This window comes from Lagenorhynchus albirostris, chromosome 18, assembly GCF_949774975.1.
Source record: "Lagenorhynchus albirostris chromosome 18, mLagAlb1.1, whole genome shotgun sequence".
Classification (NCBI taxonomy): Eukaryota; Metazoa; Chordata; class Mammalia; order Artiodactyla; family Delphinidae; genus Lagenorhynchus; species Lagenorhynchus albirostris.
Genome location: NC_083112.1, coordinates 15,217,446 through 15,236,929, shown reverse-complemented (window position 1 = coordinate 15,236,929; position 19,484 = coordinate 15,217,446). Strand labels below are relative to the sequence as shown.

Here is a 19,484-nt window from a genome sequence, read left to right as displayed (position 1 = left end):
AAACATGCTGTGGTGTTTGAGTGGGTTTAGATTTTTAAGAATTTTGCCCCCCCAGAAGAGCCACAGAAAACCAAAGAATACACTGTATCAATTCTCTTCTGCAATTGTTTTAGAGAAATTTGCTCTATTGTTAAAGTTGTGCTGCTTTCTATGATAACATTATCTGTTAAATGAAGCTGCCAAAATCATCATCAGCTAAACTACCAAAATGAGTCAGCTAACTTTATTTTTAACCGCTTTTTAATTGCCTGCTGAGACTATCAAGCATAATGTAAGAGGATTTTTAAAGCCTTTATAGCAATGTTTTGGTATATCAGGCCATATAAGAAGGTGCATCAATGGTTCAGAATTCTCAAGTCATTTCCATGAAATTTTCCTTTTAAAACTCAGCTGTAGGGCATGGATAAGTAACAAAAATCTCTGAGATTGGAGACTTTTCCTAAATTCTTGCTATGATATACCATGGATGTTATACATACTATCTCTGAATCCACAAAGAATCAGTTGGATTTGGGCAACCGATGTGCAAAACATGTGAACATGAAGGAGCCATAGCAGGATTTAGAATAAATATCAGTGATTTAGAAATCATGTGTTTACCTAAGCTGAAGTCATTCGTATACTAACAAAGACCTACCCACGAGGTTGTACCGATGTCAAAGAACAAACATTTCATCCCTGTTTCAAAGCACTTTAAGACATTATTTTAATCCTTACAATACCTCTTTGAGGTATGTAGGTGGCAAGTAATATCAAGATAAAATTTCAAAATGCAGAATAAATTGAACACTACCTAGGGAATAAAAGAACTTCAGTTGATAGTGCTTTGTTGATTTTCTGCTTTTCTTGGAAGAGCCATTGGTGATTTCATTTTATCATATTTTGCAGGTAGGGCCAACATCACAGCATACTTGATAAAACAGCTGCTGTGATCTATAAGAGAGCCACTGTGTTTCCAGAGCTTTCTACTCACACTATAGCCTTGGCTGGAGATGAGCGAGGGACACACGTGATTTGCTTTCCTATCCAGGCGGAGGCATTCTGCTCCTTTCTCCACCCTACTTCCCCAGGCCTTGTCGGTCTGTGTCTACAATAAAAAGTAAAACATCAAATCAAGTATCAAATATACAACTATTGAAGAAAAGAGATAATATATTTGGATTATTATACTGATTTTACTTATCATACAAAATTATGATTATCTGCTGACTCTCACAACTGGATGCACTGGCTAATTAAAACTAGGACATCTCCTGAGGATGGGAAAGCATGGAGGGGTGATTTTCCTTTCGTGATTCATTGGCAATTTAAACTGACTGAAAGGAAGGTAGCCACAGATAAGCTCTTCTGACTAATAGTCTGTGGGTCTTCTGACTGTAGTCTGTGGGTCGTAGGGGCTGCCAATATGTCTCTGTGATGGAAAGCTGAAGATACGAGAACACAGCCTGAACTCTTAGCTGAAGGGTGTTTTATTCATGCTTCTTATGAAAACTGGGGGCATTAAGATAGGATCCCATCCCCTTCCCAAAGTAAGTGTTTCTAAAGGTGCTTTACAAATATTCCTGATATTTTATGCTCACCTGGTGGTGGAGAGGGCACTTTCCAAGTCACTTTGAGGTGGAGAGGAACACAAGGGTTTTGTTTGTTTTGCTCTTAATTTTGCTCACTGTCTCATGAAAGTAAACCTTATGGCTTGGATCAATCCCCAGCACGTTCAGCAACAGAGCTGGATTCAAGTAGTATTGGAATAACGTAAGGTCTCTCATTTGAATTGTAAAATATATGTTCACTAGTTCTAAGCTAAATCTGAGCTTCTGAAACTCATAGGAGGGATGGCTTTTAGATACAGATCCGAAGCTAACCACTTTCTCTGGTGGGGACAGAGCTCAGTAGAGCTGGTGAACGTGGTTTGATGTGCTTTATTGAAGATAAGGAGAGCTTCGGAAAGAGTTCCAGATGAGCCAACCTTTCCGGAAGGGCAGGTTGCTCTTACTGTAGATGGTCTGAGGCCGTCTGTTCAGATAAGCAAGTGCTAATGGCTTGAAATCCCTGACATCATTTGTGTTATACAAATGCAAACGTCAGCATTATTATTGTCATTTATATTCTATCTCTAGGCTTCCTTCATTAACATAAACTAAACTGGTTTCAGGCAGAGCTGATTGCTGACAAAGATCCCTCCACCTCCCAAAATGTTCCAACGTCAATTTTCTGGAAAAAAACTGAATCATCAAATTAACCTCTGGTTAATTTCTAGGGCTCTAGAAAAATCCCAACATTTTACGGAGGCAGAAGGTCTGTTAACCAGGAGATGAGCTCTGTATTTTGATAACAGTAGGGTCAAGTCTGATTACAATTAGATAAGCTTCTAAAGTACAACATTAAGTAAGTTTCTTAGCTCTCTGTACCTCAGTTTCAATTTCTGTAAAATATGAATCATGATAATTCCTACATTATTGGTTGGCTTTGAGGACTGATTCAGGTAATAGCTATATAGTGCTTAGTCCATAACTACTGTTGAAAAATGGTAGTTTTTATTAACACCGGGGCCTAAAGAAAATGTGTATATTCTGCTTCAGAGTAGAAAGTGATTTATGGCTTAGAAATGAAAACATTTTGAAACGAGAGGTATATATTTATATTTATCAATATACATATCATCTTGTTTCAGATGATATATAAATCTGAAACAGAGGAGGGTGAGATCTCTCCAAGCTTAGTCTCGGATTGTGGGAAGAGTTTTTCCAGGTTGTAATCTTCTGGAGTGCAGGCATGCAATGTAGCTGTCAAATGTTCTGTTTTCAGTTTGTTGTTCAAACACAAAATTATTTAAAGTATATAACGGCATCATATGAGACAAATCAGTTTTTTCCTCCAGCATGGTATCAGTGATCAGCTAATTGGAAGTTCCATTTTAAAATCTTAAACCTTAGAATATAGAATACTTCAATGTGTTTTAAAGGCTCTATTTACCACAAAATAAAAACCTGGTATTCCAGAGAAATACTCACTATTCATCTATGTTTACTTTCTGGCATAGCAGACTTTGCATATGGGTGGGCTGTGTTGAGTCAGCCAAATCTGAAATTTGATAAACTCTTACCTCCTGTTTTTACACCATAACTGACACAGTCAGTGACTATACATGTCATATTAAAAACACATGTACTCTGACTATACAGTCATTACCTCTTGTTATTGATTTTTATCAACAAATGACAAGCAACATGGTTAGTTACTATAAAATGCTGTTTCTTCTTCCTTCATTCTTTCATTACTGTAGTGGACTCCCAGGGGGTTACAATCACATTTGACGCCCTTTCTCTACTGTAATGTTATGGAAATAGGGCAATTTGATTGGAAAAAACTGATTATAGTAAAACAGCAATTAATTCTTACCACTTAACTTGAACATTCATACATGTTAGTTTTCCAAGTAAATAAGTAGAACGCCTTGTTAAACTTCCTTTCTGCCAAAAATGTACTACCATCTGTGATCTACATGGCAGCTTTTTCTTATTTAATACATATGTCCCCCCTTTTTTGGGAAGCATGTTAAGAGCTTTAATATGACATGAAACAGAAATAAAATAGTGAAAACACATTGTGTTTCAAGCATGAGTGCAAAATTCAGATTTGTGATATTCAAAGAATTTGGGATTTCATGTGCCATCCATTAATTTTTATGGCAACTCTCAGTCCTTAATGTTAGAAAAAATTTTAATTGTAATGTGCAGGCTGTTTGGAGTTTGGGAGAGTAATTTTATTGTCTCAAAGTTAGTTAAAGACCTAGTGTTTAAAATAGGCTGAATTTCATTAAATAGTCTGAAAACCTCCAGTTAGAAAGGTAAAGTGAAAAGCAATGCTATACAAGAAAGAGTTTGGGCCTGAATGCTAGGAGGTCTGAATCCTGGCCCAGCTCTTCACTAACTGTGCGGCCTCGGGCAAATCACTTAACTTTTAATTGTCTGTTTTCTTACCTGTAAAAGGAGGGGTTTGTGTGAGACCTGTAACGATCACCTATAAATCCACCACCCAGATATAACCACTGCCAAAATTTTTTAGCCGACAGTGGTACCTCCAACCTTTTAAATATTGTATCCCCAGCATTGTCGCAATGCCATTATGTATGCTTGGTCCACTTTATTTTAAATGACTATATATGATTCTACCTTACAGGCATTTAACCATTCTCTATTGTTGGTCATTTAGATTATCTCCAAATACATTTTTAGTATTGTTGTAGGGACCCACAGGTAGTCTCTCACTAACACTTAAAGCAAAGGAATAGAGTTTATCGAAGCTGACACACATCTTCATAGCACAGTAGAAAATGTTGGATCTCTGGTTTATGATTTGCCCAATGCTTCTCTCCAGTTACAGATTAGTAAGCATCATCTTTATTTGTAATAGACAAATAATCTGACATATCCCGTGTCTTTTGTCCATTTGGAGCAAGATCCTCCCAATCCCAAAGCCTGGTGGCCAGAGCTCATACTCCCAACACCTACGGATGTTCATTTATTCAGCTTTTCTACCTCATCTTATTATTTTTCTTCAAAATGGTGACTATGATAATACGTCAATTCTTTTCTGACTTAGCATTCCTTGTATCTATCAAATACTTTTTTGTGTGTAATTCCTTCAAAGAAATATTGTCAGTATGCATTCCTGATTATTTAAAGAGTGACATAGTCTTAATTCTGACATCAAATATCATATAAAGGAAAATAAACTATTTATGACCTCAAGGAATTGGCCATCAAAACAATGTACTCTGAAAAAAAAAAAAGAAAAACCAGTGTACCGTGTGATGCCTGGCACCTGGCCTGTACATAGGAGGTGCTCTACAAGTATTTGCTGAATGAATGACAAAATCCGAAGGAAATTACCCCTCGAGAAAAATAAATGGCTACTTCTGATATTGCTATAACTACCACTTAATAGGCCAGGTTTCAGGACACTGGTTTAAGAAGCTGAAGCTGTGTTGTTTCATATCATTATCTTCTATGGGCAAATTGAAGAAAGCCTGTTTTAAGTTGATAGCAATACCTCCTAATGATTTAGACAAAATATTGGAAATGGGCAGTTCTGGGGAAGGGAAGGTGAAGTATGAAGTTAAGTGCTGTGACTGAAGAATAAGCATCCAGGCTTTTTACTCATTAACTTGGACTTAAATTACCTATTTTTTGGTAAGAATTTAAACCAGAGATCAGTGTGTTGGTGGTGAGGGGTAAATATAGAAATTTCTACCTTGGAATTGATCAAAGGGAACCATCCCTCAGTCTTCCTGTCAAGGATGATGTAATAATTACCCTGAAAAGAGGCAGAGGAAAGAATACCACATTGGTTTGTGAGATGGGCTTTGTGAGGATAAACTTCCTTTTTCATTTTAATTGTGCTTACCTGACATGAAACATTTTTCTTCCCAATTTGGCCACATGAACCGATGATAATGACTCACACTTACTTACTAATCAGTGAGAATCATTAGAAAAACCCTTCTAAGCAAACAGCTACCACAAAAAAAATACTGAAGGAGAAAAGAAATAAACCTTTTTCTCTTAAGCAGAACTAGTGCCAACCTAAATCCTTTGCCATCCTTCAAAGAAAACGTTTACATTTTTTGACTAAAAAAAACCCAAACCACTTCTTTTGTAATCTTTTTTATTATCTTACTATCACTATCATTTTTTTGTGTGTCTGCTTTTTAAAAATCTTTTAAATCAAAACTTCCAGCTCAGTGGAGTTAATCTAAGTAAAATTACTAAAACCTGTGGGATTGGCTGGAGAGAAATACACCACAGTTTTATCGTGGTTATCGCATATTGGGATTACAGGGTATTTATAATTTTCTATCTGTGTGTTGAGAAGATTATGGATGGGAAAGCAAGAAATTGAAGCTCTAGTTCTAACAGCACCACTGTTATTTGTGTGAACTCGGGCAAATCGGTTAGCTTCTCTGTGCCTCATTTTCCTTACCTATAAATTAAAGGGACCACCAGGATGATCTCCAGGTTTACTTTCAACTTTATCATTCTCCAGGTCTAGCTGAAAAGAAAGTTCAGCTTGATACAACCCTTAGGGAGGGCAATTCGGCAGTGTCTCAAAATTACAAATGCATTTAACTGCTGACCCAGTGATCTCTTTTCTGGAAATTCCTCCTATAGACGTACTTGCACATATGCAAAATGAGTTATATAAGGTTATTCACTACAGAAGAAGGGTTTGTGACCATTAAAGAGTAGAAACAAGCCAAATGTCCACCAGCTTGTATGAGTAGATTGATACATACCAAGGTATTTTAGGCAGCTATAAGAACCTTTAAATATATATTTTTAATTTTTTGGAACCACGTGTCAGGGACATTGGTGCTTGTAGGTACTCTGGGCCTGCTTCAAGTCAAATTTTTAAAAAAGACCAAACAAAAGCAAATATGTCACTTACAGAAACAATTAGGCAGGATAGCTCAGAAGATTTCAAGGATCTGGGGAGAAAGTTTGTAAGAAAACCCTCTTAACCAAATACTTTCCTGCAACTGAGGCCCTGAAAAACCGGAATTGAAATGAAGGCAAGGCCAAATTTGCCAGCTGGCTTCCTTTGCCAAGAATGACCCACTAGGGCACCGCCTATTCGAAGGGTACGGCCGTTCGAATGGGGGCTGCCCCTGCAGAGTGCAGTGGCAAAGGTTGAGGGAAGCAGTAGTTCTACATTACGGCCTTCCTTTCAGCTCGTCTGGGTTACTGAGGTCCCCTAGCGGCGGGCAGACGAGGCCCGAACAGTCCAAATTTGATAGTAAACGCAGAGACCGCAAAACGAGGGTGGGAACCAACCCTAGCTTCCATCTATCAGGCTCACAACCTCCACCCAGCCCCCTTATCACTGGGAAGCTGTTGTGATAAGCGGATTATGAAGAAATAGGAGTTTGGACGAGTGAGAATGTCAAGGAGGAATAAATCTTTCAGTCTTTTCAAACTTCTGTAAACGAGGCCTCATTTTCTTTAGATGCCACTTTTTCAACTGAAGAACCACCTGTCAGAAACAGGGATTTTTTTTTTTTTTTGGAATTGGGAGCTGTCATTTTGGACAAGATATTTAAAACCCCACGGTCAATCTTCGATCTTAAGTGATCCCATCCCTCTGAAAGGAAATGCCTTCCATATTCCTCCTAAAAAAAAATGCAAAAGAAAACAAAACTTGACGACTGTTTCTTCTGCTCCCTGAGACACAAAGGCCATTGTCTTCCTACCTTTTGCCCCACTGATCTCGGCAGGACGTCCTGGACCTGGAGCCCAGATGGGGAAAGGTGGGGTGGGTTGATGGACGCACGGGGCAAGCGGCCTAAAGGAACATCTGGGAGTGGGGCAGGGCTGCACCCCAAGGCTTTGGTCCTCTCCCTTCTTCCATTTTCACTTCTCAACACCTCAGCACTTCCATTCTAAATAGCAAAGAAATGGCAAGCAAACAGTTAAACTTAATTAGGGTAAGTAATAAAGTGACAAGGCTCTCACTAAATGCTCTCCTCTGACCCCTTCCCCGTCGCCCCCGACTGACTCAGTGGAGGGTCTGAGATTCCCGCCCAAGGGAAGAGGGCACGAGGATGAGGATGCCTTTGGGCCCGAGGGTGCGTGTGAGGTAGGACCATCTTCGGCCCACGCCGAGCCCCCTTCCCTCATTTCTAGTTAAGTCAAGAATGTAGTGAACCCGGCTGGTGGCTGCTGGGCTGGACAACTGGCCCCCGTCTACATCCAACCGCAGAGGCTCAGCCCGCGGGTGCGGACAGGTGGGTTCCCGGCGCGGAAGCTGCAGCGACTGCGTCGTCCGCGCGGACTTGACCGTCAGAGCCCCTGCCCCGGGGGGCGTGTGCGGCTCGCGCCGGGGCCGGAGGACTCGACACGTCGCAGGGAAAACAAAACAAAACAAAACAAAAACAAAACCCACCGACTTCCCCACGTTTCTCTGCAAAGAAATCGTGGGCAGAGTCGAGAGGGGGCGATTGAGCAGAATGCAGCGAGGCCGCCTCCGCCCGCCCGCCCACCCAGCGCCCCCGGAGCGCTGAGCGTCCCCGGCCCCCGCCCGGCCCGGCTTTGGGCCCCGAGCGGAGGTCGAGGCGAAGCGAGCGACTCGTTCCACTCGGGCTTCCCGAGTACTCTCTGGTCCTCAGTAGTAAACAAAGTGTCGCCGTCGCCTCCACGTTGGTTTTCCTCCTAGCAATCAAAACACTGGGAGGGCGAGAGACTCACAGAAACACTCGAGAATTACCAGAAAATAATAACAGAGAGCTTAAAAAAAAGAGTGAGAGAGCGACAGTGTGTGTGCGTGTGTGTGTGTGTGTGGGAGAGAAAAACACCCCACTAGCCCCCACCAACCCACTGCGGCCTCCCGGTGGAAAACCGGGCCCCGCCCAGGCCGGCGTCCACTGGCTGCCTGGGCGGAGCCGCCGCGCGCTCATTGGTCTCTCGGGCTGTCAGTCAGGGGCGGGCCGGCGCGCGCGCCGCCGCGGGCGGGGGGCGGCGGCAGATCCAGTAAGTCGGGCGGCAGCGTAGTTGCTGCAGCTGCCGCCGTCGCCGCCACATTCAACAGGCAGCAGCGCCACGGTCGCGCAGCCCGGGAGAGTGAACGGTCCGCGGCGTCCGTCCGTCCTTCGTTCCACGGGCCGTGTCAGCAGGAGCGCGACGCCGGCGCTGCCGGGGCCCGGTGACTCTGGCCTGCCGTCCCGTCCGTGCAGCGGACCCGGAGGAGCCTAGATGTTGATGGACCTGTGAAGTTAAGTTCTGGGCTCGCGCTTCCACTCTGCCGCCGCGCCTTCCTCCCGGTTTCCGTCCGCTCGTGGCACCGACATCAACCCCCCCCGCCCCCCGCGCCCGGCCCCGGCAAATCTCGGACCGGCTCTTCTCGCTCTCTCTCCTCGGCCCCCGGTGCTGCACTCTCTCACTTCTTGGCAGTCCCGCGGCTGGGGGAGGGGCCGGGGTCACCATGGCCGAAGCGCCCCAGGTGGTGGAGATTGACCCGGACTTCGAGCCGCTGCCCCGGCCGCGCTCGTGCACCTGGCCGCTACCCAGGCCGGAGTTTAGCCAGTCCAACTCGGCCACCTCCAGCCCGGCGCCGTCGGGCGGCGCGGCCGCGAACCCCGACGCCGCCGCGGGCCTGCCCTCGGCCTCGGCGTCCGCTGTCAGCGCCGACTTCATGAGCAACCTGAGCCTGCTGGAGGAGAGCGGGGACTTCCAGCAGGCGCCCGGCTCCGTGGCGGCAGCCGCGGCGGCGGCCGCGGTGGCGGCGGCGGCGGCCGCAGCTGCCGCCACCGGGGGGCTGTGCGGGGACTTCCAGGGCCCGGAGGCGGGCTGCCTGCACCCGGCGCCGCCGCAGCCCCCGCCGCCCGGGCCGCTATCGCAGCACCCGCCCGTGCCCCCCGCCGCCGCCGCCGCCGGGCCGCTAGCGGGGCAGCCGCGCAAGAGCAGCTCGTCCCGCCGCAACGCGTGGGGCAACCTGTCCTACGCCGACCTCATCACTAAGGCCATCGAGAGCTCGGCCGAGAAGCGGCTCACGCTGTCGCAGATCTACGAGTGGATGGTCAAGAGCGTTCCCTACTTCAAGGATAAGGGCGACAGCAACAGCTCGGCTGGCTGGAAGGTGAGTGGCCTCGGGGCTAACGGCCGGAGCGGGAGGGGGGCTCGGGCAGCCTGCCTGCCTCCTCCTGAGGTCGCGGTGGGGCAGATGAGGGGGCGGCTGGGCAAGTTTGCTTGGCCTGAAAGTGCAGAGCACGCGGGCAGCGCGTGAAGGGAGCGGGCGAGAAGCGGCAGGGGTGGGTTGTGGGCTTGACCCGGACTCGTCGGGGGACCGGAATAAGTGTCTCTGCGCGCGCTCTAGTGAGAGTTGGAGCGGGACGGGGAATGGGCTCGTTGAGACCTAAGGGAGTGAAAAAAGTACGCCAAGAAGTGGACCTCCGAGCGGGCAGAAAAGTTCGCCAGTGGAAGGAAAGGGGGGTTCACTGGGAGCTGCTCCGCCACGGCCCGCGCGGACTCGTGCAGCTGCTGCTTTTCTTCCAGGACCTCGGGGGTGAGGGCGGCTCCCCTCCGCCCCCGCGGCGCGCGTCCTCCTAGCCCCGGGACGCCCCGCGGAGCCGTTTCCGCCGCTCTGGGCTGGGGAGAGCGTGGCGAGGGGCCTCAGAGCCCCGCCGCCAGGGGACCGGGCTGCAGGTGAAGGGGACAGGCAGGGCGCGAGCCGGGAGGCCCGTCGGGGATGGCCACGCAGATTTTGGAGGCTGGTGTGCATTTTGTTTTGTTTCGATTTTATTCGAAGTGGCCTCGAGTGCGGGGGGCCGGGAGCGCCCATCCCGAGGTAGCGCCTCCAACACGTGCGAAGGGGCGGCCACCGCCTGCGGAGCGCCGGCGCCCGGCCGCGCGGGGCGAGCTAAAGTTCAAGTGTGACCCTCGGCGGGGGCGGGAGCTGGCGACGGCGAGGGAGGGGCCGCGGGCGCAGGAAGCGAGTGCCTTTAAAGGGCCAGCGCGCCCTGGCCTTGCGTGCCTCCGGGCCCGGCCTCGGCGCCGCGCGGCCAGCTCTTATCTGCGCCGGGAGGTACCCCCAAACTTGGCCTCGCCCAAGGTTCAAGGCCTTTAATTAGGCGAGGAGAGGCTCCCCCGGATGACCAGGGCCGGGGGCGTGTATAATCTCTTGCTTTGCCACCTCAGTGCCTTCGAGCACGGAGCTACGGATCCGAGGGGCAAGGCGGGGGGCTTTGACACTAGTGTTTTGGGGGAGTTGGAGTGGAGGTTCGAATCTAGGGAACCGTAGGGAACTTCTGCCTGCATGGAGGCCTGTAGAGGAGGTGCCTCGCACCTTTTGCCTTTCTGAGAGAGACAGGCAGACAGACCCGAGGAGAGACTCTGTGGGCAGGCACGTCCCTACCCCGACGTGGAGAGGGCCCTGGGACCCTCGGGAGGTCAGGCTCGGGGCTGGCGGTGCGGAGGCTTACCGGCCGTGCGTTCGCCCTGCGGCTGCCAGAAGCTGCCAGTTTCTCACTGTCACAGGTGGAAGGATCGATGCGAAGGTTCTCTAGTTGAGCTAACCTCCTTCCTTACTCCTCATCCGAACTGTACAGCATAATACAGATTTTCCTTTGCTAAGCACTTGTTACACCAAGGTGGTTTTACATACACTGTTATCTTTGTGGTTAATGTGTGTAAAAAAGGTTAAGTTAATCACTTCGTATTAAAAGTTCCTGGAGAAGGAGTCACGATATTATTTTTTCCAAAGAGTATTTTAGAGTAAAGGCATCACTTATAACCTCATTACTAGGCATTACGTGCAATTTTACCAAGTGCTTCAAAAAGGTAAGGTGCCTCCTTACTTTAAGCTAGGTATATATTCTTTTAAGTCAGAAAATCGGGGTTGCCTGCCAAATCCAATTTTACTTTAACATTTGAATTTAAGTATTTGACTGACTTGTTTATTTATCAGTCCTACTTGAGCTGTTACAAAGCATTTGCTGTTAAAAAAGCCATTTTTTTTTGTTGTTGGGCATTCAAGGTACAGTATGTACTTACACCTTTTCTCATGTCCTTGGGAATGGATACAGCCTGCTTCAGCTTGCTGGAGTGGCGTTCTTTAAAGATAGGGAAAGGCAGAGTTTGGGGATTATTTTTAGTTTTGCCTCTCAAATGGCCTTAAGTCAAGGTATTCTTAAACTATTGTAGGACTATAACTTAAACGTTGAAGCTTTAGTGCTTTTTATAAAAACAGATTCTAAGGCCAAATCACCCCCCCCCGGCCATTTTTATTAGGTTCTTTACTTGTTCTAATTTTTTCCCCAAATGCAATTGTAAGTTTTTAAAAAAAATTTACTGGTCAGAGCTAGAAGATCTATTAAATGTTAGTGAGAATTGTCTGTCCAGAATTGGAGGCCAGGTAGCAGCTCCCAGTGGAAACCTAGTGGAGCTTTGGGAGAGAGCAGGCTGCCATTCTCAAGTGAGGAAATATTTCAGGTGCAATCAGAGTCAGTTGGTGGAAGTCAGATTACAGCAAGCACATTTTCACTTTGAGTAAAAGGGTATTTTAAGAAGAAAAGAAACAACCTGAAGTATTTCTAACTCACAGCTAGTCTTCTGGTTGGAGTTTTCATAAAAATGAGTTACTTGTTAAAACTAAGTTTCACTCTCAGATCTGAAAAACTTGCTTGTTTTAAACATTCATAAAAAGGAGAAATTTTACTATGACTTTTAGCTTAAAAAAATTCAGTTCTAAAATGCAAATCGACCAAAACTTAACTGTTTGAGGACTGAGGAGAGGCTGCTTTGGAACTAAATTATTTCCTGTGATTTACTACAGGGAATTAGACTGAATCTTTAAGTAAATATAGTTTCTTGTGCTTTACTTCCTGGGGCCTGCCTGAGAATTTGAAAGTCATTTGCATGGGACAAAATGGTTGGAAAGCTGTTGAAAAGTTCAAAACCTTTTAGTTCCTTCAACACTGGTAGTATTTGTGGGGTATGCATTTTGTATTTGTAGGAATGGTATGTTAAATCTGCTTTGCAGTTGGTTAGAACTGTCATAAGGTTACACACAAAGTGGAAGTTGAGACTTTTGGAAATCCCGGGATCTTTTAAACCATGTACAGTATTTATACATAGTGAAACTTCATTTCCGTGACCTGTTATTTTTCCCCCCGCTATATAGAAAGCTTTCTAGAGCTTGGGAAGTAATATTGTGAGCTCTGGCTCTGTGTTTTGTTTTTTTAATAGTTGTTTTGAGTTGACTTTTGTGTTTTGCTTTGAAATTATTTGGAACACAATGTAGATTAAAAGAATGCTTCAACAGTAGAACTTAACACTTGTTAAAATTTTAAATTGTTTTATTATGAGATATCACAGATATTCTTTATTTTGGAATAAGGTTTCTTTAATTTTGTCTGTGAACTGAGAGTGCATTTCCTCGTATTTAAAAATTCATATCTATTCTATTATTAGGGTTTGCAACCTGCAGGTGAGTAATTTAGCCACAGAGGTTCCACGGCAGGGATGATGGCTGCTTTCTTGCTGCACTGTCACGTTTGACAGAATCCTGGTGAGGATTACTGAAATCACCTTACTTAAAGCCTTTCTTACAGTTGGGTGAAAATCTCAATATATGTATTTGGGGAAAGGAGCATGAGGAAAGAGAATTGGGAAAGGGCATAATACAGCGAAGTATGCTCTAAGGCTGAAAGTTATGTGGGACTGATGTGACCATGTCTCATGGCTGAGATGTTTTGTTCAGAAATTCCCAAATAGTTGTCAAATATGAATACCTTAGTTGCTCCTCGTAGGAACTTTATTTTGATTTTACTTTCGGTCTTGTGGCACATCCTTGGGGAGATGTGGCAGGAGGGGTGGCTTCTATTTTTGAATGATACTCAGCTTTGTTTTTCTTTTTTAAAGTGGCAGACATTTGAATACTGGAAAGAAGGCATTTTTAATTCTCATGTAAACTTCAAAAAAGGTTAAAGTTTGTTGAGGCACCCGTTTACCCCCATTACTGAAAGGCCATCACGTTGGCAATGGACACAAATATCGCCAGCTATCATGAGCTGCACAGGGGTCTTCTAAGTGGATGTATGAAATGGAGAGGGAGGAGCGAATACTCAGTGGTTGGTTAGAATCCCTAATAGGGTGCCAACTTTTTGCTCGCCCTTGCGCTCTAACCTCTTCATCCAAGCTTCTAAACTGCAATTCTGTGTGACTTTCTAAGAGAACATCTGTCTGTATTGGCCTGGAATTTCTTTAGGAAGCCCTATTTGCATTTTTCTGGAACGCTCTGCCCTTGGAAACTACCCAGTACCCTGGCATCATGGGAATTGACTCTGCCAGTTTTTTTTGTCTTCGTGTGCCATCACTTTGGGGCTTCCTGGAATCCTCTTAGCAAGGCAGTGTAAACCCCATGGTGATGCGAGAGAGCAAAGGAGTTTGCACTTGTGCTCTGCATGGAATGAGCAGAGTGGGTCAGCCCTGCCTCTCTGCACCTCAGGACTTGCCTTGGCCTTCATAGTAACAAGTTGCAGAGACTTGCACCCGCCCCTTGGGTCAGATGACCACCTTTTCTTGGTGCACACAATATTCTGAAGTTGATGCAGTTGTTCCTCAGTTGTGAACCAGAGAAGACCAGATGAACTTGAAGGTGTTTATTTTGCTGTCTGAGGGGTAAAGGCTTGTATTCCAATGGATATGCTGTGTACGAATGTACAGTGTGTACAGTGCACAGTAAGGTGTAGAAGGAGTCCCCCTTTTTGCTAATTCTTGATAAGGACCAACAACACTCAAATCAGTGGCACAGAACTTCTTTGCAGAGTATTACTACTTTTTTTTTATTGGGGTCTTCTACAGAACATAAGAAACATGCAAATGAATAATTGAACATTATTGATTTCATATGGTTCAACCTTTAAGGAGAACTTTTTTTCCACTGGCATCCCAGTTTACTCCACTCAGTCTGCCTATGGTTTATTGACTTGTGGGTTAAGCAGTGCAAATAATGAATCTTGCCTTCCTTCCCCCTTCCCCCCTGGCTCTTTTATCCATCCTCATATAGCTTTGATATAACCAAAAGAAAAGAAAAGCAAGCTAGTTTTGATATTGGGCCACATAAAATTGAAAAGCTAGATCTGCAACCGTTTTTCAGTTTATTTAGTGAATTTTCACCTTAATGCATTACTTAAATAAGGACATAAATTCAACTTGTGTCCTTTTTTTCAGGCCATATTCCTTATAGAAAAGAAAAATGACAGAGCTGCGTGATGAGCTTCTGTAGCCCCCAAGTTGGTTTCTGATGCTTGCCGAAGCTGCACTCTTTATGGTCTAAGTTCTTCCCTTTTCTCAGTTTTCCCTTGACCTCTCAGTAGAAATCCTTTCTTACCTTGGGCTCAGTTACATTGTCCTGATCCTTGCCCGCATTCTGGCTTCTCCTCCAGTTGGTTCATTTTTCCTTCTATGCTCAGTTGTAAGTATGCCTAGGACTAGGTGTAGACTTATTTTGATTCTTTCCTGGATAACTTACCCCTTTATTGTCCAAGTCTTCAGTTACCTTAAGGCTGTAGATGTCCCACTTTCACCTCCAATTCGACATGTCTAAACCCAAGCATACTATATTTCTTATTCCTCTCGGATGAGGTTCCCATCTTGAGTTCCCTGATTCGCTTAATGGTCTTTAGCCCTTTCCCCCATTTTCACTCCTCGATGTCCCCTTCAGCACTTTCTTCTCATGGTGTTAGTGTCCCCAAGTCTGTTAGCTCTTCTTTCTCAGGGTCTCTTGAGACTTTCACTTCCCAGCTTCTAACCACTCCCCGGGTTAACTCTTGTATCAGGCCCAGTCCATCCTATCCCCAGGACTTGGAGCTTCCTGTGCGTCTACTGGAGCTTCCATAAATTCTGCTTAGTCTGCAAGGTTCAAGTCAGTTCCATCAACTTTCAACCTTGGCTTGTGTCTGAAGGCATTTTCGATTCTCTGAGTGAATGCCTGGTAACCGCTTAATTCCTGCTGCTGCGTATTTTATTCTTGCTGTACGCGGGCCTCTCACTGCCGTGGCCTCTCCCGTTGCGGAGCACAGGCTCCAGACGCACAGGCTCAGCGGCCATGGCTCACGGGCCCAGCCACTCCGCGGCATGTGGGATCTTCCCGGACCGGGGCACGAACCCGTGTTCCCTGCATCGGCAGGCAGACGCAGACTCTCAACCACTGCGCCACCAGGGAAGCCTTGCGTATTTTAATTTAACTTTAACATCTGCATGTTTTTGGTAGCTCAGTTATGTTGTAAATACATGGGTGGAAAAAATTTTTTCTTGAGACATGGATCTTTTCTGTTTCAGCTTCCTCTGTGTTCAAGATGCTTACATTCTGACATAGGGAATATAGCCAATATTTTATAATAAGTATAAATGGAGTATAACCTTTAAAAATTGTGAATCACTGTATTGTATGCCTGCAGGTTATAACTTACATGATATTGTACATCAATTGTACTTCAGTAAAAAAGATCACATTCTGTAATACTTGAGGATAATTTTATTAGTAGTATTACTAAAGAACAGTGATTATTTTCAGTCTGTAGTCAAAGTATTTCTTTCCCATTTGTTGAATGATTATTGTGTATAAGTTGTATTAGATGCATTTGAATGATAGAAAAATGATTCAAGTGTGGATCCTGTAGGGAGATTAGATGTGACACATAATAACTATGATACATGGTAGCATGGTTAAGTGCCTTCGAGAAAAATGGAGTTCTGGGTTGGCCATTTAGGTGGGCCTTGAAAATGGGATGTTATTCTCCCAAGATTTCATTATAAAATATTTCAAACATTCAGCAGAGTTGGAAGAATTCTCCTCGAACACCCATATACCTACCACTTAGTTTCTACTTCTGCCATTTTATTATACTTGCTTTATCATATATTTATCCATTGGCACATCCATCTTCCCATCAATCCCTCTTAGTTTTTAAAATTTATTTTTGGAATGATGGACTGGCATTCATAAAGGCATGAAAATTGGGGAAACAGTTTCTCTGAGTGATGGATGTATGCAACACACAGAGAAGGTTTGAAAAGTGTAGGAAGGAGAGTTTCTATTGTCAGACTGAACTTGGACTTTATATACATTATGAAAATAATATTGTGTTATAGACCAAGTTTTTCTATGAGACTGTATGTTTGTTTTTGTAATATAAGAAATTATGAAAATAGGATTATATTTTTAGTTTTTTAAATGCAATTTCTCAGAAACGTGTTCATGTGTAAATATAGAGCATGGAATGCAGTGTAAAGACAATATGCTGCATTTGATTTAAAACTGATATACAGAATTTGGTAATGCAGGGAACAGATTACGTAATTGCCAATGCGACATTGTCATAGTAGACATGTATAAAATGTTTAGATTTTTGCTTGGTTTGTTCTTTAAAATCAACTTTCACGCCAGGTGTCCTGGGGGCAGAGTGATTCAAACAAAGAAAGATCACTATTGATTGTAATTCTTACTGGTTTATTTTAAGTGAGATATCTTGAAGTTGAGGTTAGCAACCTTTAAATATACTTAGGGCAATTATGAGTGAAAGTTATATTGACTTGAAAAGATGCTTTACAATTTAAATGTCAGTTCTCATATTGTATTAGCTAAATATTAGCTATCCTTGATAGCTTTCTCATTGTATTATATCTTTACCCACTAACCCAAGTACAGGATGAAGAAGGTTATAATGAGATGTCTCAGCAGAGCCAGAGGAGGTTAAATTTGGATAGGCTAAACCCCAAATTGATGCCAAGCAGATAGACATAACTGCATGTATTCAGAATGCTTGGAATGAGTCGGATTAGCTTTCGGTGAACTAAAAGGTTTAAACGATAAAAACTCTACTGTGGCACATCAAAAGGCAGAAATACAGATTTATTAAAACTTATTAGCCATTTTAGAAATGGCAGGTGTTGAAGAAATGTAGGAAACTATTTTACTAGTGTAAGTAGTAGCAGGTAGCACTTTATTCAAAAGATACCCTGCTGTGGGGAGGGGGACAGTGAAGCAAAAATAGACTGCAAAACTCACCACTGTGAGGTTTTGTTAAATGAGCAAGTTACCTTCCACGTGGATGAAACAGCTTTCAAAGCATGCCAGGCCATCACAGTTGCGTGGCTGCTAATGATGTCAGGGTAAACTAGTCAAACGCAGGTAGGAAACAATATGGAATTGGCCAATCTAATTTTTTCCCGCTATTAATGTTTGTAGATTGAGTGAGGGTCAAAATTGCAGGCTGTGTCTTTGGTCTTTTCATTCCATAAGTAGAGAGAGATGTGAAACATCTTCATTCTTCAACGTGAGGGGTTTTACCTCCCTCTGGGAGGAGAGTCAGAAGCAGTGTAGAGATCTGTGGGAGGATAGGTCATTTCTTCCAAGGTAGCCCCATTCCTGCTGACACTAAGTCATATGAGTTCTTTAACTCTTAGTGATCGTGGGTGGCACTGCCGTCTTTTGAGAAGAGAATGTCACCTCTGAAGCATGTGGCCCACTGGTCTGGGCTGTGCTTTTACCTGCAGCAAGCCCTGCGCCTCTTATTTACACCCCTGCTAGCCACATGCGTGGAAATCCCGAGGCTGCCACCTTTTTCGAGTGTGACTTGGTTCTGAAAATCTCTGTGTAGATCTTTGACCTAAAAAGAAAATCTTTTTCTGCCTTGATTAATTTTCCCCCTAGATGATATTTGTGTTAATTACAGTGTCGTTCTTTGTGTGGCTTAAGTTACAGAGCTGATCCTAATACTAAACTCCATGACCTTAACAGCTCTGGAGATGCTGTTTAAAAGCAAACAGCTGATTAAAAGCAAAACTGTAATGAGAGACAGGGTGGCAAGAGCCAGTGGCCTGTGTCCATTTGTTTTTCCTCTGTTTAAGTCAAACAGATATTTCTCAGTTGCCATTCCTCCCAAATCTAGAAAATGGGTCATGGTTTTGTGAATCTCTCCTTTTGTTATATTAGAGATTTGCTAAGAACCAGGGTTGAGAAAAAATGTTTTTCTGTTTACAGCCATGATCCCGAAGTTGTTACACAGCTGCCTTTGCATTGCTAGTGAGGGGCCTGGTTTGCTGAGTTAAAACTTTGAAAGTAGCTAAAGGAACCTGGCTTCAGGAAGGGGGAGGGGACCTCAGTGGTTGCGTTCTGTACCTGCAGTAAAAAAGTCTCAAAGAGCATGATTAGCCCCCTCAGTCTTATTTGGACTCAAGCCAAGAGAGAGGCCTAGCGAAGGATGGAGGGAGAGGAGAACCAGTTTGGGTTTTGTGGGAAGGTCTGGAGGCACTTAGCGCCTTCTAGCACTGCCCCCCACCCCCAAATCAGTTTTTCTATTTTAGTTAGAAAATCAATGCTTTTCCTCCACTAGTATCATGTCTCAGAAGCCCACCATGCAGGTGGCTTGAGGGAAGACCCATCTTGTCCGAGCTGAAAATGCCTGCACACAGAACTGGGGGCGGGGGCGGTATCTTTGCAGTGGTGTTTGAGGGTAAGAGTGAAAAGGGTCTGTCTGAAAAGAAATGCATTTGAATTTCAAGTCCAATTTGGAGAGATAAATTATGACTGAATTACATAATTCCTAGACTTGTAAATATTGTGTATCCTTCAAAGGTTGAAAACAAAATAACCATATAAATATCTGGATATGGTCTATATAAGTAAATATATCATACCTCAGACAGCTTGGTTGCTTGGAAGCTAGGTCAAAGGAAATGGTTTGCATATGGTTTAGCTAGAGGCTCTTATTTTGGCAGATTCTCGAGGCAGTGTATTTTACTGCACTTCTATTTTGACATGAATTTTTTCACTTGTTAAGTGTAGGGTTGCATCAAGATAGGTGCATTCGAGATGTTATAGTGTCTTTATTCTGTGATGCTTGATTTGCGGAATCATCAATTTGTCACACCAGTGAGTGTTCCTTGTCAAGTTTCAGCCCGCCAAACTGTGATTTGAATACTGGAGAA

General features: G+C 44.3%; 2 protein-coding genes across 2 annotated transcripts in view; one reads left to right on the top strand and one right to left on the bottom strand.

Annotated features, from left to right (window-relative positions):
* Window positions 1-681: 681 nt before the first annotated feature.
* On the bottom strand, window positions 682-8,978 carry LOC132509002 (uncharacterized). The gene is made up of 5 exons (XM_060129551.1): window positions 8,841-8,978; window positions 7,705-7,959; window positions 7,250-7,438; window positions 5,254-5,316; window positions 682-1,087 (listed from the first exon to the last, which is right to left on the bottom strand). The coding sequence occupies exons 1-5, from the start codon at window positions 8,976-8,978 to the stop codon at window positions 812-814; spliced, it is 921 nt and encodes a 306-aa protein (XP_059985534.1). The 3' UTR covers window positions 682-811.
* FOXO1 (forkhead box O1) overlaps window positions 8,536-19,484 on the top strand; it is a 92,129-nt gene continuing 81,180 nt past the window's right edge. Inside the window, exon 1 of the mRNA XM_060129011.1 lies at window positions 8,536-9,630. Within this exon, the coding sequence (XP_059984994.1) occupies window positions 8,977-9,630 (654 nt within the window). The 5' untranslated portion in view covers window positions 8,536-8,976. The remainder of the gene's footprint in view (window positions 9,631-19,484) is intronic.

Coding starts and splice junctions, on each gene's coding strand:
- LOC132509002 (XM_060129551.1), bottom strand. CDS start 8,978: ATGGTGACCCCGGCCCCTCCCCCAGCCGCGGGACTGCCAAGAAGTGAG. Junction 7,439..7,704: donor GCCCAGCAGCCACCAGCCGG/GTTCACTACATT, acceptor TTTGCTATTTAG/AATGGAAGTGCTGAGGTGTT. Junction 1,088..5,253: donor TCCCTTTGATCAATTCCAAG/GTAGAAATTTCT, acceptor TTTTTATTGTAG/ACACAGACCGACAAGGCCTG.